The sequence below is a fragment of the Patagioenas fasciata genome, chromosome 19 (assembly GCF_037038585.1).
Source record: "Patagioenas fasciata isolate bPatFas1 chromosome 19, bPatFas1.hap1, whole genome shotgun sequence".
In the NCBI taxonomy this organism is placed as follows: domain Eukaryota; kingdom Metazoa; phylum Chordata; class Aves; order Columbiformes; family Columbidae; genus Patagioenas; species Patagioenas fasciata.
The window spans coordinates 8,319,558-8,340,569 of NC_092538.1; the positions used below are offsets into that span (position 1 = coordinate 8,319,558).

The 21,012-nt window shown below is 46.9% G+C and overlaps 1 protein-coding gene across 1 annotated transcript in view; it reads left to right on the forward strand.

Moving 5' to 3' along the window:
• Positions 1 to 20,707, forward strand: part of LRRC75A (leucine rich repeat containing 75A) — a 66,286-nt gene extending 45,579 nt beyond the window's left edge. The window contains exon 4 of the mRNA XM_065853408.2: positions 18,481 to 20,707. Coding sequence (XP_065709480.1) covers positions 18,481 to 19,066 — 586 coding nt within the window. The 3' untranslated portion in view covers positions 19,067 to 20,707. The remainder of the gene's footprint in view (positions 1 to 18,480) is intronic.
• Positions 20,708 to 21,012: the final 305 nt, after the last annotated feature.

Below are 21,012 nucleotides of genomic sequence, written 5' to 3' on the forward strand. Positions count from 1 at the left end.
ATGTTTTTTTTCTTAATTAGAATAGGAAATGCACACCTCTCATAATCTCATTGGGGTGTTATTAAAGTTACGTTGATACGACAGTCGGGAGCTCTTTACAGCCCAAAAGACAAGAAATTATTGAAAACGAAAAAATTAAAGCAGCGCTTTGTTCCACTCTGTCTTTAATTACCAATCCCTGTCCTTAATTATCAGCTCGGAGCGGTTGTGTGAGCGCGTCTGCGTGCCAGAGATTTGCGAGGCTTTATCTTAGGAGCCTGCTGTAACGCTTGCCTTTCCTTGGAATAGCTGGGAATTAGCTGAGGTTTTTCACAGTTTTAGTAGTGGGGATGAGGTTTCAGTCGTAAACGAGCCCTGACCGCACAGCAACGACCCCAGAGCTACGCACACGTGGTGCTGGCTGCCTGCTCTGCCCCAGCCGGGGTTTGTATGGCAGGATTTGCCTGGGCTTCTGGTTTAGATGCTCGTTTAGGTGGCTGTGAGTTGAAGCCAACCCTTTGCTAAGGTCTAAATGCCTTAATATAGGGAATATATAGAGAAGAGAGAGAGTATCTGTCTTGTCTTGTGCTTGAGGACCCACTGATTAATTTGTGTGCGACCACACTTTGGGGTGAGAAAGGGATATTTTGGTGTTGTGACCTGTGTGGAGGATCCATCCATGGGAGGCATGTAGCACCATACTTTGGATATGGGAACCTGCATGACAATTCTTGACCTTGTAATGAGTGTTTTGGCTCTGTCCCTTGTTCCCTGCTGATAATTCAGATCACAGCACAATGGTACGGATTGGTGGACCAGATCATGGAGAACTCCTGGTCCGGAGCTGTGGAGTTACTCAAAAATACATTGTTATTTAGAAATCTGTATCTGTGGGATGCATTGTGCTCCTGGGACTCGTCTGCTGGAGACAGGCTCATTAGCGCACTGACTCATAACGAGCAGAAACACACGCATCGTAATTTGCGCCGTGGCTTCATTAAGAGGCATCATTTCTCTGGGCTCATGGCTGCGCTCATCTCATGATGTTCCATGGTCCCTTGTCCCCTGCAGCTGGGTTAGACATGTTAGAAGGGTTTGGGAAGGAATTGGAGTTTAATTAATCACAACCATCAGGAGTGCATTGGTAGGAGATGGAGGCTGATATGCAATCTCATCGGCTGCGTTAATGCGGTGCTGATTTTAGTTAAAAGTTTTCCCCAGTTGTGGGGTCAATGGGGTCTCAGACACTAGTGGAACATTTCTTCTTGCTCAGGGCTAGTGAAGGGCTGGTGACCTCTCAATGTCATTGTATTGTCACTTCCTTAGATGACCACATTAGATTTTTAGTGGGATAGCATCCTTTCTTGGGGATGCCCACTGGCATCTCCAGCAGGTGTCATGGGACGTAGCCACAAGCAGTGGGGTGGGTCGGTCCCTCCTGGACCAGCCCGTCCTGACATCCCCTGGTCCCTCTGCTGAGGTCTCACCGGTGTGGTGAGAGCCCAGCACAATTGCACAGCTCGCCCGAGCGCTGAGCAAAGCCAAATAGCTGTAATTGGTCTCCCCAGAAATGCGGTGAAATAATTGTAAGGGGAAAATTACTTTTCTTGAGTCCACAACTGCTGTGTTTGTTACAGGTAATGATCAGAAGCTGAGCAGCCAGAGGAGAAGAAGGGGGACAGACCACAGAGAGGACAGGCGCTGATTTTCTTGGTCGGTCGTGCTATGGCCAGGCAGCTGCCGCGTAGGCAGAGGGGGAGGCCAGCACTTTGTTTCTATCTCACCCCAGGCACCACACTCTGTGTGTGCACAGAAAACGCCAAATTGAGGGAGAAACTTGCAGTGTTGGCTGCCCCGTTGTGCCAAATAACCTTATTTTTTTGGCATGTTATAAATCTGTCTGTCCCTCACTTGCCGTCTCCCTCTCCGTACCTCTCTCTGAATCACATATATTTACATTAAACATCCAGGCTGAAAGTCGGCGTTTTGCCTGGTAGGGTGTCCAATAGCAGGAGGATGAAACCAGCCTGCTAAAGTAATTTGTACGTCTCTGGCTCTGCCTGGGGATGTGATTAAAGTCCGGCGTTTAACTAGCAAGTGTTGAATTAGATCCTGGAATTGGCCCCGCTCCTCCTGCTGCCATGCGTTTGCCTTCAGCATCGCGAAGACAAAACTTGGTAATCAAAGCTCCACACACCCATAATTGCTTTGGAGCACAGGCTGGTGCACTTTGGGGGAGGGAGGAGGTGTCTCCCCAGGGAAACAACCTCGGTGGCTTTGCTGTGTCTCTCCCATCCCCGGAGAGTCACGGCCAGCATGTTACCTTTATTTTCTGCCAGTGTTGCCTCCGTGCACAAGGACCCAAATATTAGGGCACTCATCTTCTTCACCCTCTTAAAGTTTAAGCCTAATTTTCTATATTGTTGTTTTCTTAACACACCCAAGGGACTGAACCATGCATCTGTGTGGATGCTCTGCTCATACATAACCTTGATACGTCATTGACAGTGTGAAGGGTGAGCCCCTAATTCTTCACCAGAGGGGGCCTGGCAGCCCCACACACTTTGGCTTGTGGCTCACCACTTGGGCAACGTTGATTTTTCTCTGTCTTAAACAGTTTTGCGTCTCAAAAGCCATCATTTTTCTCTCCGGACGGGTTAGGAAAGTTGTATTGAATGGGTTGTAATTCTCTGAGATGGAAGATATATTTAATCATAAAAGTGTCCGACAGTAGCTGTCATTTTCTGTCTGTGAGGACTGGTATGAACAGGGTGAAGGCAGCAAAGAGGTGTTTTTTTCTCTGTTGCCGTACATTTCTGCAGGGAAATTACTGCCTCAGTGGGAACCACACTGGAGGTTAAAAGCCCCTGCATAATAGATACTTCTCCATGTAATATGTGCAAATTACAGGGCTGTGTGTGTGAAAGTACCACAGAACCTCATGTGTGTTTTCTTTGATTTTCCCACCCTAAACAGGGCTGAAAATGCAGTGACCATTGGCTCTCGCTTTCTGCATCCCTGCGGCACCTGGGTAGGAACTGAGCGCACGTTCAGCCCTGTGAGATGTTTTGCAGCAATTTCTGACAAAGCAACAAGTCAGAGAGGATATTTGGTGCCTCTTTGGGTATCCTCCTTTATACTGGGGAGTCAGCCTGAAGTTCCCTTTGCTCTTTTAAAACCCTCTGACATGAAGTCACCTTAGAAATTACCTTGGCAATACCCAGCTGAAAGTGCAAATGAATCATCTGGGGCAGCTTTTGGCAAGTCAAGAGGCTCCATTGGGCTGTGGAAGTTTTTAACCCATGGTTTGGATGTTCTCCATTGTGCTCAACAGGCAGGTATGGAGACCTGTTAAAACAGAAGAGAAGGGTGTTTTGATTAATGATGGACTCACAGAGGTTAAGCAGCCTTCTTTTGTTGGTAGGAATGACCTTTTAACATCCCACTCCTAACTTCATCCCGGGCACAAAACATTTCTGTCCTGGAGGAATGCCGGGTGCTGATTTTTCATACTTGCTTACATTTCTCTACAAAACTCTTGTGAAGCAAAAAAAAAAAAAGGGAATTTTCACAGGAGGGAAACCCAGTGCATGAATAATATGCCCTTGCTTTTGAAAACAGAAAGAGAGTGAATGTTTGTGGATGTAAATCCTCCACTGCTGCCGGCAGCTCGTGGGCGAGCAATAGGAGAAGTTGTAGCTCCTGCAACAAATGGCCTCTTCAGAGCATCCAACACAAATCCGCTGTCGGTGGGAGGAGGCTGGAGCAAGAATTGTGCGGTCTCTGCTCTCCATTAGAATCCCATGGATGTGTGTGTGTGTGTGCACAGCAGGCTGGTAGCTGCTGGAGAAGAGCAGAGAATTTGTGAACTGGAGACATTTGGGACCTGAGAGTGGGCGATCGCTTCTGTCTGTGCCAATGGGACTTTATTTTGCCCAGTGGTCCATGGCTGTCCCAGAGATCACAAGGGACAGAGCAGCAAAGTGCTTTCTGGCACACGCAGCAAATGCTGCAAAAACCAGACCAGGATATTGCCTGTTGTGGTGATTTTGGGGTCACTCAGCTTTTGCAGTGGAAAGCGGGTGATTTCCAAACCTCTCTGTTCTTCCCTGCGTGGCCTGAGACTTTGTGCATGTGTTTGGAATGGAGAAAAGCGAAACTGTGGTTCTTGGTGGTTCTTCAGGCTGGCTGGGGTTGGGAAATGAGGATGTCAGGCTTCATCAGTGGGATGCTTGGCCTTGGCTTACAGGTGGGGCCCTGCATCTCCCAGGAGGATGATTGAGGGACAGAGATGCTCCTGACCATGGTGCATCTTCTCTGACCTTTGCTGGGTCCTATCACAATGACCGAGGTCTGCAGCCTTATTGCACCTGTGCAGTCACCGAGTCTATAAATCCTTGTGCTGGCATCCATCTCCAGAGTTAAACACCTGCTGTGGTGGCTGCGGTTTGCTGATGACCCAAAAAGATGCATCACCCCCCAGGGTGGGACAGGCAGCCAGTGGCTGCCCTTGTCCTTGCCCAGGTGTGTTAGTGCAAAGCTCCATCCACCTCTGGCTGCCCATGCGGTGGCCGTGGCTGTGACACACAGCTCTGTTTGTCTCCGAGACGACTGCAGTCTGGATGCAGGCGGAAAGCGATTTATTTCCCAGGGCAGGCACTAAATACCAACTGCTGTCTGCCTGTGCGTGGCGGTTGTTAATAAGAGCTCTGCTGGGGTGGAGCGGAGCTTTTCCCTGTGTATTTCCTGCAGTATTAGACATATTGTGGTTATTTGCTATGTTATTTCTGTTAATTGCCTTAAGAGCACAAGAGAAGCCATGTCCAAGCTTATCCTATTTTTGCGATGGTATCAAGAGGGCTGGAAATTAGAATTTCATCTTTGCGTATTGCTGTGATTCAGCATTCAAATCCCAGCCTGGCCGAGGCAGACCAGACTTTCTTCTGGAAATATTAAATGACCACGGAAAGAGTCTGATGTCTGGTTGTCCCTTGTGCCAGCTGTTGGCCGTGCAGGAGGGAGTCCCCGGGCAGCAGGTCCTGCAGATGCGCTTGACGCAAAGCGGTGTCCCTGTGTGAGCACTGGGAACAGTGGGGGTTAACCATGGGGATGGAGTAATCCTCCTGTAATAGCAGGATGACTTAATGTGATGGGAAGACCTGGAGTGACACAGAAGAAGTCAGAAGGGAGCTAAGATTTTGGGAGGGAGAGTGGAAAACAAGGAGAGGATGAGCAAAACAAAAAAAATCCTCTCCCTTGGCTGCTGTCAAAGTTGTTCTGAGTGATTTTGCAGCTCGAGGCTTTGTCCAGTTTGTCCTAGGGCTGCCGCGCCATGAGCATCAGCTGGCTCATGATGCATTCAGCAACCTGCTCATCTCAGCTTGTCTTCTTGCTTGGCCTTTCTTCTAAGGCATTGGTCTCAGACTGATAAAGCACTTTACTGAGCCTTATTAATGAATTGCCCCGGTAACGAGAGAAATAGCGGGATGAGCTGTGGTGTTAACACCTGTATCAGACTGATCCTGTGGAGTAAATCCCAGGTACACCCTGCATGGTGTGGTGCTGAGGATGCCTGGCACACAAGTATCACCTCCAGCAGCTTCTTTGGGAGACGCTCATCTTTGGTTTGGTCTGGTGCATGCAGCATTCAGCCAACGTACATAAAACCAGGGTATTTTCTACACTTTGTCAGAAATGTTTGGAAACTTGCAACACTGAAGTGTGCATCAAGGGGGCTGTGATGGGCTGTTTGACAAGGCCTCACAACTGTTGGATGCCTCACAACCACCTAATGACATTGAGGCTGCAGTTCCTTCCCACATGCCGGCCGAGCTGCCGTGCCAGCCCCATCACACCTTGTTCAGTCGGAAGGAGTCAGCGTTAGCAAAGACCTGCTTCATGAGCTGTTGGAGCTAAACTGTGAATAATGTATGCCTGGTGAAAGGCCACCCAGGTGCGTGCTACAGGGCAAGCTGTCGCACTGGAAGGGGCTTAGGGTTTTCCATTGACTCAGTTGCTAAAATGAGCCCTTACCCTCTTCGATATCCTCCACAACTCTGCTGGGTTTCTCCAGAATTTAAAATAATTAATCCAAACCATGGAGTACATTTCCCACCCTCCTGCTCCTCCTTACTCTCCCCTCCTGCAACTGGACTAAGGAATAACCCAGCAGTTTTCGTCCGCTTGGAGGGAACATCCATCCTGTCGCCTTGCGCTTACATGCTTGTGGTCCCCTAAGTATGTTTTTTAGTCTTGTGCCTGATTAGAAAAGGCTTTTGACTGTGAAAAGTGTGTTGTTTTTTTTTAATAATCACTCCTCTACTTCCTCTGCTTCTGGAGGGAGTGGAAATTAGATTTAGTTTTGGCACATGGTGGTGATTATTTAAATCTATCCTCACAACTTGGGCTGCAGAGTGGGGAATCAACTAGTAGAAATTGTTATTAAATGAGGGAATCAGCCGGTGAAATAATTAATCCACACACGCACACACTTCCTCCCTGCCTTGGAAGTCCTCCAAACACCCCAGGATTATTTGTCATATCTAAAACAACCGCTGCCTTAGTCCCTTTTTAGCCGGCAAGGGGCAATTTGCTCCCTTGCCCAGGCCCCGGCTGCTGCTCCTGCCACCGTGCAAGGAAAGCGTCACTCCCCAAAGCGGCGATGCCCGTCTAATTAACAACCAGCCCCAGTGTGGCTGTCACCCCTGGCTATATTTCCCAATTAGGAGAATGAAGCTTTATGATGAAGCTTTGATAGAGGCTTTCAAATTTTTTTTTTTGAGCCCTTTCACATTGCACATCGTTAGCGGTGGTAGGTGAAGGTGTTTAGTGAGCTCATCCATCACTTGGACTTGGGGATCCCACTTGCTATCGGGTGAGTTTACACCTCCCACGCCTGCTGCTGCTCTCTTTAAATGAAAATGATGCTTTAAAATAGCAGTGTGAAGGAGGACAGTGGTAAGAGCACTGAGGTGCCACTGCTCCTTGCTGCCATAGGGAGGCAAAGGGCTGGACTGAGGTTTTCAGTATGACAGTTTTGGCTGGTGGCAACTGGGCACCGAGCGTTTCAAGGAGGCACCGAGGTGTATTTGGGCTGGATCTGGGTTGTTTCTTTTTTCTCGTGCATCACTGTGGGGCTGGAAGGAGTGGGAGAGCTCAGACAGGGGGCCAGAGCGGAGAAGGCTGCGAGCCGTGCAGGAGGAGCTGTGAGCCGCAGGGTGCAGGTCACAGCGATGAACCATGCGAGCACGCTGGCCGCCAGCACGGCTGGAGCTTTTCTGGCACTGTCTCCTGCATCTCGAGCCCAGCTTCTCGCAGCCCTGGTTTTCCAGTTGCTCACAACCAGGCCTTTCCATCCGTCCCCTGGGAGCCTCAGCCCAGGGGTGACCCAGACACAGACTCCACTCCAGTTTGACACTTCATCATTAGAGGTGGCATTGTCCCTTGGGTGATGGGCTGGGGAAAAAAACGGTGACAAGCTGAGCATCCTGACAGTGCTCAGGAAAGTACAGAAGGGTCTTTTGCATCTCAAAAGGAGCTGGTTGGCACCTCCAAGAAGAGAGAGTGCAGACCCTGCCCATGTTCAATACTCAGCTTGGGCTTTTGCAGATCTTGCCAACACACGGCAGCCTGTGTTTTGACACACGTCGGTCCCTGAGGAATGGGCTATTCAGCCCAAGATTGATTTCTTTTGTCTAGGAACTTGTAGCCTGGGGTGGCAATATGTTCCTCCAGGTGTTTCACCCTCGCCTTGTCCAGGGTTAGCACCAAACCATGAAGCCGGGGTGTTTTTTGGGAGGAAGCCATCCCCGTGTGCCAGCCTCCCTGTGTGCCCTGTGCCTTGTGAAGGTCACTTCTCACCTTGCAGCCGGGGATGAGGATTATTCCATGGCAGCATCTTGGCTAAAAGAAATGCCCATCTGTAGTGAGTCCTCTCCTGTCTACCTCATTTCAATCAGCTATTGCATCATGTGGGCCACTGAGGGCTAAAATGTGGCTCATCCCAAAGATAGCGGGCTGGAGACTTGGAAAAAAAATATGTATATGTGTGTGTGTGTTCACATAATATGGACAAATTACTGACCTTGGGGAGATTTGTTGTTGGGCTGATCTTTCCAGCATCATTTGTTCTCTAGTAGCCAGCTCGGAGCACAGAGACACGACACCTCATCAATGATGAGTACAGAAAAAAGGGTAAAATGTTTGTGTTTGGAAAGCTGAATGGTTTGTGGTTTTATTGATACAGCTGATAACAGGGCCTGTCTTTGGTCAGAAAAGCAAGTGGGTTACAGGGCCAGTCAGGGACAATTCAGGGAAGGTTCTTGTGGTTTTCCTGCTTGTCCGGCAGAATTTGCGGTGCCGTAGGGACTCGGGGAGCTGGGCAGCGCTGATGTTTTGCTGTAAAGAGCAGCATATCAAATGTCTCTTCTGTTATACCCAGCTGAAAAGGCAGTCTTGGCAGCCAGCTTCACCTCTGATATTAGCAGAGTTTTCATCTTTTTTGGGGGAGATGAATGCTGAAATCCCCAGTTTCAACAGGGAAATAATCTGCCAAAAGCAATGAAGTGCTGGGGCGGAAAGGAGGTTTTCTTTGGGTGGTTAAAGATATTCGTCATTGCCTTTTTTGTTTGGTTTGGTTTGGTTTTGCAGCCCCAGAAATGGTAGCTGCTTTCTGCTGACCCCAGGCTCATGGAAAGGGTCTGTTAAAATGAAATAACTTTGTGAGGCAGCAGCAAAGCTGCGCGAGAAACCGTGCCCAGCAGGAAAAGGAACCTATAGGATGCAAAAAAAGCAGGTTCAGCTCCCCGCTCCAGTGAGCAACTTTTCGTTGTACATACAAATAGAGGACAGAGGTATTATTAAATCTTCTCATTGGAACAGAATATGTTAAAGTTACAAAAAACATCCCTTTTTCTTTTGAAGACGCGAGCAGGGAATTGGTAGTGGATCAGGTTGTATCCTGTTATTCCTCATCTGATGAAAGCTGAGGTTACAATGGTCGCTCTGTTCTGCTGTGCTGAGTAGGACCCATTATTTTCTGTGCATGTTAATGTGAAGCAGATTGCATCTCCCAGTGCTGGGAGGGCTTGAGGCAGCAGTCACATACCGGTCAAGTCTCATTAGCTTAATCTTTCCTAATCCCCAGGGGTCTCATCCCTCCATATCACGTGCAGGGATGCAGGACGGTGACAGTACAAGGGCTTTGACATAGAATCACAGAATTATTTGGGTTGGAAGTGACCTTCAAAGCTCATCTAGTCCAAAAACCTGCTGGCTGAAGCGTGTCTGCGGTCAGGCTGAAACAGAAGCAGGTGGTTTCCCTTTGATCCACCTACAAGAGCATAAGGACCCGTGTTGGGATTCACACTCTCTCTTTGGATGCCGGAGGTGTTGGGATGCAGCAGGAAGGACAGAGGTTTGGCTTGAAATGGAAGATATGCAAGGATGTGGGAGGGCGTGGGGAAAATGGGGGGTGATATCAGCTCCTGGCCCTGGAGAAAACGTCTTCCCAAACATGACGAGGGACAAGCAGGGACCCTGGGAGCCGGGCTGGCGGCTGCGTCCCGTGCTCTGGCTCCCATCAGAGCAGCACAGGCGATGGAGGACCTCTGCCTGCCTAAACTGTTCCAAATGTGAGCTGGGCTCCAATAAAATAAACAGTTTAGGGAAAGCGAAGCCCCAGGCACACACTTTGGCAGCTGATCTCTCCCTAATTGCAGGAGGAGCAGTTGGGAGAGGGGTTTTGTTTTTCTTCTTTGGGTTGGTTTCTGATGAGAAAGCTGGGCTGGAGGATCAGAGTTGAAGCTTCTCTCCCCTCAGCACCCCCTCCAGCAAAGTTCTGTTTGCCTCCCCTTTGTATTAATGGAATTAAACTGATTTTGAGGGACAGGAAACACAAATAGACTCCAGAAAGTGTGAACCTCAGTCCTTCAGTGAAAGTCTGTTCAGTTTGATATGTTGTCCGCAGACTTTTCCTGGTTGTTGGTTGTTGTTTGGCAGCACCAGGGGCAGGTTTGAGAGCTGATGCCTTTCAAACCACTTCTCCTGATTGCTTGTGTTTCCCAAACCCCAAAGCTCCCCAGCCCCTGGAAAGCGATGGCGATAATTAACAACAGCCCCTTTCATCTGCAAATAGCCAAGATGCATCAAAACTCATTTATTTTTCTCTATAATTTGTGACGCGTGCGATAGAGAAGGAGCAGCCACACTCTCCCACCCCACAGTGGGGTCACATCCAGCCAGCTTGTGGGGTCATTCCTTGCAACGATAAGACCAAGTGGTAACAAAACCAAAGGGAGAGGCTGAAATGAAGGATTTCGAGGAACCACCCATCCCAGTTTTGCAGAAGGGGCCTTGCTGTGCTCCATCCATCCCCATGGGCCTCCCATCCCACACATCTTGCCCCCAACTCTCAGCCTCCCCGTCCCTTTCCTTCCTTCTCCTCTTCCTTGGAACTCTTTTAAATGTCTGGGCAGCAAACTGTATGTTTTTATGAGCAATTTACTAGTGCTTCCTCTTCCTATGGCCTCTTTCTGTTGGACACTGAGGACTACAACCCAATTCAAAGATGGTTTTTTTCTAGTCAAACCAGAGCACATCAGCTTCTTCTCTCAGTAGTGCGGAGCTGCTCATGTAAATCAAATAGTTACTTGGGTATTTTTAATATCCTCAATCATAAAAGTCCCTTTCTAAGACTCTTTTCAGCCTTTTTTTCCCCCTATGTTAGAATTTAAAGAAAATGTTTGTTTTGTTGCGAACTATTGTTTGTTATAATGCAAACTTGAACAATTTCTTATTTTGATCCAGTTCTCTTCCAGGAGGTCATTTACAGAAGCAACAAGCCCAACATGTTGTTGTCTTTTAAATTCGTGATTGTTTTTCTGTTGGCACTTGTGCAAATTGCTTTTTCTGTAAATGCATGTTATTAATGGAGCATCAGCTGCAGTTTCTTATTACACTGGAGGAGCGTCTTTTGGAAATATTCCAGCACAGTTTCTCTATAGGAAAATGCAGGTTTCTTGAGAGCAAAATGTATCATAGGAAGGAGTATATAAATACATTTCATTTTGGGGAGGATGGGGAAAGAAAAATGGAGTACTTCCAACAGCAGGATATTTACATTTTTTTGCAATAAGTTGGAGTTACAATTATAGCAAACCATTTTAATGGATCCCAAATGCTTATGTTTAGAATTTTGTTTCGCAGAAAATTAAAAACAAGTTGGGGAAAAAGTCCGTTTTCTTGTAACACATAAATGGTGGTTCTCCTATAGAGCTAAAGACCATCGCTTCAGTATATATTTGAATCCAGCCTCCCCGGCCCTGGCCCACGATGAGGAGCTGGCTGTGCGGCGTGCAAACGAGAGCAGTTCTTCTGCTTCATTATCCCAACTGGAGACATTTATCAAGTTGCTTCTTCGCATAACAGTGCTTCATTTTCCAAGAAGCTTGTTGCTTTTAGAGGTTTAATTGGGTCCTTTTACTAAATACCACAGAGATGCCGTGAAATTATGACACAGCAGTAATCTCGCAGCTGTAGGATGTTGAAAGCTGCAGGGAAGAGCAATTTGCTGGTGGAGCTTGGTTGTGGAAGAAATGGGTGTTATTTTGATCTATCGCAGGCGTTTTATTTGGTTTAAGCTTACCACTGGACCTTATTTAGGGGGTGACCATCGTAGGGGCCATCGGTGGCTGTAGGTCACCAAACGTCCATCGAGTGCAGCCGCTTCTCCAGCAGCAGTTGGACTCGGATGGACTTTTCCTTGAGTTCCCGGAGAATGAATCTGTGATTTCCACTTGGCCAAAGTGAGCAGGTCAAGTTTATGTGGTTTGGACTGAAAACCAAAAGAGGCTGCACTTTTTAAAATTTTTCCTTTTAAATTTATTTCAATAACTTGGTCAATGTGTCTGGTTCCTTCTTGTATGCAGATATTTTTCTTTTTGCTTTCCAAAATCAGCACATTCTTCACACTTCCCACAGCCCGACAGTCCTGCCGGCAGTTTTTGCCTGAGCTGCCTGACCTTCTGTCCCCTCGGTTTCCCTTCTGCTCCACGCTCGCACAAGATCGAGGCACATCAGCCTTAGAAAGGGATTAAATATCGCATTGCCAAAATTTTTAATGGAAAGAAAAATTCCATCCTTTATTTCACTTCCTCAAGCAGATGCTCTGGGCTGGACTTAGGGGCATTTTTGAGAGATGTTAAAAATCTCTCAGCCCTAAACAGACTATTCTCTGTTTGTTCTGCTCTCTCTTTTCTTCTTCTATGCTGTTTCTCCCCAAAGAGACGCTGCACCCAAAACACCAGATTCCTTCCTCCATGTGCGCATTGTTTTGAGTATTAGAATGCACTTAGAGCCAAATCTGGGTCTTCAAAATCTGAGCGCATCTGTCCAAAGCCACCATCAGCTCTCAGGTGCCATACCCCGCAGAAGAGCCGTGACTAGGACACCTGATGGTGACATCTTATCCCTTCACCACACCAGGGACTGGACAGTGTCCCATCCCCTGCAAGATGGGAATTCATCTGCAAGGTCTCCATCCTGCTCTGGGGCGATGTTCTGTATTTAGGCACCAAGGGCTGGGTGACAGTGCTCTCTAGTGGATGGCTCTTCAGCAAACTGGTTGAGATGAAGGAATTGAGACTGGTGGAAAGGGGCAACAACAACAAAAAATCACTTTTTCCTTCTTTGTCTCATGAGTTTTTTTAGAATTGAATACGTGTCCATGGAGACGTTATACAGGCATGGAGTAATTTAGTAAAGAAATGTAAATTGAAGATGCTTGACTTGATCTTATCATGATGGGAAGGATTTATTGAGCGAGCTCTTTCTGACGCCATCAGTTCTTCCACTATCACACTGTGGTCAAAGCCACGAGACCCACGTTGGGGGATGTTCTGGGGTGCGCAGAAATTACCCTTCCCATCAAATACCCCATGCACCCCCCCCCCAAGCTTTGTGCCTGGAACAGAGGAGGAACAGGCCTGTAGAGCTTGGTGTGGGGCCAAAGAAAATACAGTGGGATTTGGAAAGGAAAGGCGTGTAAACAGAGAGCTATTCCTGGAGGGGCCCGTGCGCTTGGGCACGCAGAGAAGGGATCACAGTGAGCATCACACACACAGCGACCAACAAGAAAAAGAAAATAAAATGAAATTTCGCATTCCCTTCAGGTATTCCCTTAACAAGATGCTTTAAAAAGTGCTGTGCTGGATCCAAGAAACACCCCAATGCTTGGTCTTGCAGTGGCAACAGGAGATCCTGTGTAGGGCTGTAGGGTGATGTCATTCCCACAAAGCATTCCCAGCAGCCACAATTATTTTATAAATGGCCATAATAAGGTTAATTTTCATGCCAAACATCATGGTCAAAATGAGGAGCAAAGCCGCCAGCTGATGAGCTCCAGGCTGAGCGATCTGCCCTCCCGAACCCCCAAAAACCAGGTGGCACTCACTTGGATGTTGATAGTGGGGAAGGATGTTAACACTGGAGATGTTGAGACTTTCTGACTTGAAAACTGCAAACCTCAGCAAAACTGGGAAGGGTCCTGGAACAAGAGCCCGAAATAACTAATCCCCACTGTACTTTCCCTTTTAACAGTAAAGACTTATGGATTTCTTATGTTCCTTGATATGCTCTAAAGGGTCTTTAAAGTTACATATTTATATATTTTCTAAAAAATCCTCTTTCACTTGAATCTCTCTAAGGAGAGGAGTGAAATATTTCCAAGCTATTTGTTTGTAAAGTCGGTGGAAAATAGAGGCTTTAAACTATGCTCTTAATAAATCTCTAAACCTTTCTGTGGTAGCAAACAACGAGCTAAACCAGCTAATGAATGATCACAACAGCACAACCACGTGCTGAAGTGCTGTGGAATAAAGCTTAAGGATGAAGTTAAAAGTGAATATGAGCTGTGGCGGACCCACGGCTTCAAATTTTGGAGACTTTGGCAACTCTGGTTCTGAGCTGGGCTCTGTCTACATTAGTTTTTGGATTTATCTTTCATGTTTTGCTGAGTGTTGGGGTTTTTTCTAAAAAAAAAAAAACAAAGGAAAGAAATTCAACCACCAGCATCACAAACGTGTTAAAAGGTGGTTTGTTTTTTTAACTTGGGAAATACAGCCCTTTCCTTGCCACTGGCATAAGTAGAAGCGTTTTTGCTCTGGGACCATAATGTCTCTCCCCCGTTTAAATAAGGCGCAGCTGCAAAACACACAGACACAGGCACATGGATGTGTATTTTTATACCCCTTTATGTCTCTCTGGGTCCCACAGATCACAGGATCAAACCATCCCGTCTTGTCCAGATTCCTGGCAATGAAGCAAAAATGTTCTGTATTATAGAATTTCTACACTTACGTTCCAGGACATAAACCCAGGTGCTTTTTTTTTTTATTTTTTTTTTTTTTTTAAACTATATTTTTTTTCCTCAACCCTACCATGACTTTTGATGTTATCAGCCAAGCAATGTGGTGTCCGCTTTGGACCTCCCACAAAGCCCTTGATCTCAGTGACATCCCGTGGCTGGAGCCAGGAGGTTAAGCCGAGCTCTGCTCCACACTCCTGCCTTTTATCCACTGGGAGTTTCATTTTTCAGCATCAGTGAGTGTCCCTGAGCTTTAAGAGCAAGATAAAGAGCAGTCTAGTCTCACCTTCTCTGTTTTATGCATCTATACATAATATATTATTATACACAACTCAGTCACATTCCTCATTTAAACTAAATAGTTGTATTTTCTTGACTCTGTTCCTCCTTTGAGGCTGAGGGACCTTAAACCTTTTGTCAATGATGTTATTACTAACAGAGTACATGCATGTTTCTATTCCTTCCCTCCATTTCCAACCTATCTATTCCAGACTATCATCATTTGCAGCAGTAGGGACTCCGAAAAAGTTATTTACTACTTACCTTTGATAGTACCAGTATTTCAGGACACGTCTTTCATCTCAACACTTTATTTCTGATGACTCACTACGTTCAATGATTTTTTGACGACGTTTTTCGTAAATAGTTTTCTCACCAGTGGTATCATATACATTTCATACTGTAGTTTTTTGCTCTGTGAGGCTGCCTGTTCTTCATTTTCTTGAGCTATTCCTTTGCTCTCCAAGGAAGAGGCTCAATAGCCCATTTACACTTTATTACATGACACATCAGCATCTCATGTCCTGATTTGTGCGGTGCTTTAGAGAAATGTCATTCATTCAAACCGAGAAGAAATCCCTTTCTTTTAATTCTGTTTGATCCGAACATCAATATTCTTGTTCACATGAACACTTTCTGATCTGATTCACACTAAAGGCAGAATAGCTTTCCGTTCAGCACAAGTCTATATAAACCAGCACCCCACCAAGGTATTATCAGGGTTTAGTGCATGGTTGTATACACAATCCTATAATTATATTGGTCAAAACCATCTACTGTTTCCAGCTGAGAAAATAAAAAATCTGTGTCTTCCTCTATGGAATATCCTCATAATGTGAGGATGAAACCAAGTGGGTGTAACTGATCCTCCCTTAAAGCTCAGAGGGATTTGATTCATGGTATGATCTTCCTACAGAGATTTGGGGCCACTCTGTGGCAAACTTGATGGCAGGGATAAAAGTTTTTACAGCTGTTTGTTAACATAATATCATCCTCCTTTCCCTGAGATGCTTCAGAATAGCCACAGAACTATTTGTATTAAATCGTGTTTGGGGCTGGTTGGTTTGTTTCCCCAGGGACAGGTTGAGCGGAGGCTGCGGCAGAACAGCCCAGCACAAACACAGCCTGCTCCGACCCGCTGATTCGGGAGATTTCCTCTGCCTTTGATAGAAACCACACGTCTTCAGGGTGAAAAGGCTATTTGTGCAAGATAATCAATCCGTTGCAGTAGGTATCAGCTAAATCCCTCTCAAGGGGAGAAGGATAGAGCCCTAGTGAGAAATTCTCTTTTGCTTGCTGGCAGAAATTGTATGCACGCTCCAAGGGAAGTAAAAAACAAATGTGAAGCAATATTGAATGCAGCTCAAAAAAAGAGCTGCCCTGAAGTTATCCCCATTCCCCCTTTGTTGAATTAAAGCCACACTAGAAGTCCCACAAAAGTTGCACGAAGGTGGGGACAGCATCGCTGCTTGCAGGGGATTTCCACACTGGATAAAACAAAGATCAACCCCTGAGTGCTTATTTTAGCCATGCTATTAAATGGTTATCACTTATTCACAAGGATACTGTGTGCTTTATTTGACAGCATTTCAGCTTTGGGCTCCCAGACAGCAAAACAAGAGTAATTTAGAGTGTTTTGGGGTTTCTTCTGAATTTAAGCGCAAAGACCTTGATACCAAGACATCGCCCTGGCCCCAGCCTCACTGACCTGCAGCTGTTTCCAAAAAGATGCTGCAGCAGCACATACGACAGAGAAGTAGCTGCCAACATATGAATATCAATTCTTTTTAATAATAAATACACTATTTCATTGGTTTCTTTCCCAGTATTGCCAAAAAGATTGCCAGTAGAGAGAATCACATCACATTAACATCTTTCTGCCCACATACTGGTTAAATGAGACCTTGTAAAGGGCTAAGTATAGATCTTGCTAAATGACTGCGGAGGTGTGTGTTTGAGGTTTCAGCTCAGCCAGCAAACCACAAACTGTCACCAGAAGTGGCACCGCAGCAGCAAAATGGGTCCCCAAGGCTCAGGGAGCGTCCAGATGTGTTGAGCGCCAGGATATTACTGACGTACCCACTGGTGCTTGGCTCCAGAGCATTTAATAAGAGTTTTTTCACTGTATGATCTGTCTTGCTATAAGAGAAAAACCTCAACCCTCCTATATTAAACAAGGAAAAACATGAGTCGTTTTGTAACTCTTTTTAAAAGCCCTTTTGTTCTCCTGTTGCTGGGTAAGCTTGAGGACTGATCCCCCACCTAGGTAAGTTATTTCCACCACAGCTTCCACAGCTGTTTGCTCCTAGAAATTCTGAGCTATTTTCTGATGTTAAATAAGCTCTAAGGCTGACCTAACGCTATGAACGTGAGGGCCCAACCCTGTGTGTGAATGATGCTTAGATTCACCCGGCAATTTTAATCCGAAACACATCCCTGTGGAAGAGCAGCTCAGGATCTTACGGAAGGTGATGGGGATTTGCATCAACCTAAGTGATGATGATTTTGGAAACTACCCCCCTCCATGCATTTTTTTAGCTGATTTCCATAGGAACTGCAGGAATTTCACTCCTCCTTGGCTTGCAGGTCTTCAGTACATTAAGCAGCCGCAGCAAACTCCTTGTACCCCAGTGGAACATAAGCATCAATCAGCCAACAAAGAAATGCTTTGGTGGTTATAAATACCCTTAATTTCTTTCCACCTTGCCTATATTCTAAGTTACTCCTCAAAGACTAGTGGGGAGCTCACAAAGCCTCGCAAGATTTTCTGTCTACATGCATTATTTATGAATTAAAGTCCAAGCACAATTCACCACTCTCCAGCTTCTGCAGCTCCTCAGGGGTAAAGCCCGATGCTTAACCAGCTGCATGCACACCCCCAGATCACAAACAGCTCGTGCTTTAGGACCAGCCTTAAAACATCTTACTGTTCCCTGGCTTGGGCTGTAATGAAAGGCAAAAGCATTTCCACAGCTGGCTGCTTTGGCATTAGGCTGATGCATGTCCCGCCGTGGCAGATGAGACACGTGAGCTCACCAAGCTGACACGGGCAATTAGCATGCACCAGGCTCCTTCCCCCTCCTAATTCACTCAGAATAATTCATTAGCAACAAGTCCTTCAGCAGCGCTAGTCTGCCAACGGGTCCTGATCGTCAATGTGTTCTTTGATTCGCTGTAGAAGAAAAATTGACCTGTGTAACTGCTGTCTAGCTCGTGCTAATGAGTCTCCGTTGGGCCGTTGAGAGAATTAATTTATTTATCTACGGATGTTCCCGTCGTGCTCATCTGCTCGGCAGCGAGGCTGGAGAGACACGATAGGTCTAACACACTGGAAATAGTAGAGCAGATCACCTAACCTGGAGGTGTCTATTCTGCATTCACTGTCTTAGGCTAAAGTCATTCTGGTGCAGGTCCTCAGCTCCCACCTGTACAGCGAGAGGGCCAACACGTGTTCTGCTCAAAGAGCTTCGTAATCAGCAGCATGAGAAGTGTTACACCAGCAATCCCTGCCCGTCTAAGCAAGGGCTTCCTCACCCTTTTTTTGCACCTTTAAAAGCAGCAAGATTGCCTTTTTATTCTAGGGGTTTGCAGTGGCTGTGGAAAAGAAATCCATGCTCTTTTTAATATGCTTTTCTTGTTTCTGATGATCTTCTATCAATAAACAGCCTTGAAATGTCTCTCTGCCCCTCAGCTACGCACACTCCCGGCCTCTACAGAAGACACGGTTACCCCCAGCTGACATCTTACCTAAATATCTCATGTTCCTGCCCCTCCAAAGAGCAGCCAGGGAGCCCGAAGTGACGCCACCAAGCAGAGACATCCCCCCGCATTAATGTCCCTCTGCTTTCCTTCCCCTGCAGCTTGAAAGCCGTCTTGATGGGGAAGCCTCAGGACAACACAGTGGACTTGTCGGGCATCCCGCTGACGCTGAAAGACTTGGACCGCGTCACGTCCTACCTCCAGCACAGCTCGGAGCACATCGACACGGTGGAGCTGTGCTTCACGGAGCTGACGGACGACATGCTGCTGCAACTGCTGCCGGCGCTCTGCGTGCTGCCCCACCTCACCACCCTCTCCCTCAACGGCAACCGGCTCACCAAAGCCATCCTACGGGACCTCACCGAAACCCTCAAGGACCCCAAGAAGTTCCCCAGCGTCACCTGGATTGACCTCGGCAACAACGTGGACATCTTCTCCTTGCCGCAGCCCTTCTTGGTCAGTCTGAAGAGACGATGCCCAAAGCAAGGCAACTTGCCAACCATTCTGGAGTTCGGGGAGGGGCAGGTAAGTGATCTGGAGAGCCAGGATGGCCTGGCCGAGAGCCAGGAGGACCTGCGAGCTGGACCATGCAAGACTGATAACACAGGCTCGCAGCAGACGGACAGAATAGTCGAGGTTGGGGAGCTCCCCAACTCGGAGCGAGGTGCCGTGACGCCACAGACATGATGTCCAGCTCCGTGGCCATTGGGTGGGCACGTTGAGCAAGGATGACTTAAAACCGAGACCTGAGCGTCAGAGGTCTCGGCAAATGGTTAATTCACATGGTGGGATGCTCGGGGATCCGGACTGCTGCCTTCCTCCTGTACAACGAATGTCAACTCTTTCACAGAACACATGAAAGCGATGGTGTTGAATACGTGTATTTTATGAAAGCTGGCCAGGTGTTTTTAAACATTAGTGATGTGCTATGCTTTTTAACCTCCCAAAAATGCATCTCCAAGGTGGTGTAATATGAGGCCCTGAGAAAAAGCACAAAAGGGGAGAAGAAAGTGCCCAGACTTCACAAGGAAGGGCTCCCCATCCTTAGCGCTGGATCTAGCCAGACCCCAGCTGCTCTCCCACGCACAGACCGCGCTGAGAGAAACCTTAAATCCTTTCCAATCCTGACTTTAGGAGTTGCGGATGACCAGCAGCCTATCTGCAGAGGTACAACAACAGTCTGACCGCACACTAACTCTTCATATTGTGAGCCAGCCCAAAGGGAGAGCTTTGATTTCCTGGTGCGGAGCTAAATCCCAGCACACTGTGTGTCCGGACACAGCTCTTCCCTTCCAGCCTTACCAAAATTGGGCAGGCACTTGCACATGTCCAGTATTTATTCAGATGTAAAATCCAGTTTACCACCAGCTGTGCTGCTGTAGTAACTCCAGAGCTTTCTGTGCTCGAACCAGCAACACTGAGAGTGTTTGGTCCATTTTGGGGAGCAATCTGCAAAATCTGGAGCCAGGGCTCAGCTCAGGTTCATTGCTGTTGCTGACAAAGGAGACCACAATACTGAATTTTTATAAAAGGGTTCATCCCTGTATCACTGCCACTGAGAGCTGGGCAGACACAGCCAGCCGGAGATTTAAAGCCTCAGAAAGGCTGTTGGGTCACTTGGTGGTGGCCATCGACCCCAGACCAGAAGTGCTTTGTTTCTAAGATGTTGGTTCGGTTTTTTCTAACAAACATGGATTTGATTTTATTTTTAAATGGAAAATGGATAATCCCAGAGCAGCAACGCTGGAATGTGCACTTTGGCTTTTGAACCAGAATTTCATTTGATCCTAAACCTGGGGGAGGGCAGGAAAGCGCGTAAGAACTTCCCCTCCCTTACTTCAAAGGACCAAACACGTCTCCCTTTTCTCTCTGTTCAGAGCCCTTTTCTCTCTATTCAGAGCCCTTTTCTCTCTGTTCAGAGCCCTTCCCCTGACCAGCTTTACAGCATCATTTTCCTGGTTCGCAGCAGCGACCCTCTCTCTGGCTTTGCTTGTTCTGGGTGCAGACACAGATTTTTTGGTCATCCCTTTGGCTCTGTTCATTTAACATCACTGCACCAGGAAGCTTTTTCCAGAGGGTCTTCACGCTGCTGATGGTTGTTTCTCCTCCGTCCGCAAGTAGGTGACTTAGAAGAAACCCTGCTACTCGTTTTAATACATTTGGCAACATTCAGTATGATTTGCATGTATCCAACCCTTTTTCCTTTCTTTTTTTTTTTTAAAGCTAACTCAACAGGCATGAAAACAAAATCTTTGCAGTGAATAAACTGTTCTGTTTGAAATAAAGGAGCTATCCATAACCAAAATAAATGACAATGTTTAATAAAGACCCAGCGTTGAATTTTTCCTCTGTACAGACTGAGTGCCCAGAGCGAAAAGAAAAATGGTGCTAAGCACTACAGGTCTGGGTTCTCCAGGGCTTGTATAAGAAAAGGTCGTTGTATCTGTCTGGAGAAATAAACAGCCCGGTTTATGGGCTGGATTCTGCAGGGTGAGCACAAGGTGGACACAGAAGCATCATAAAAGCATCTGTTAAATGGAAGATGTTGCCAGCGTGCAAAACTAATGTGGGAGAAAGGAATACGGAGAACAGCACACTGCTCCACGGGGTGTTTCTCTCCAGTGGTGACAGTC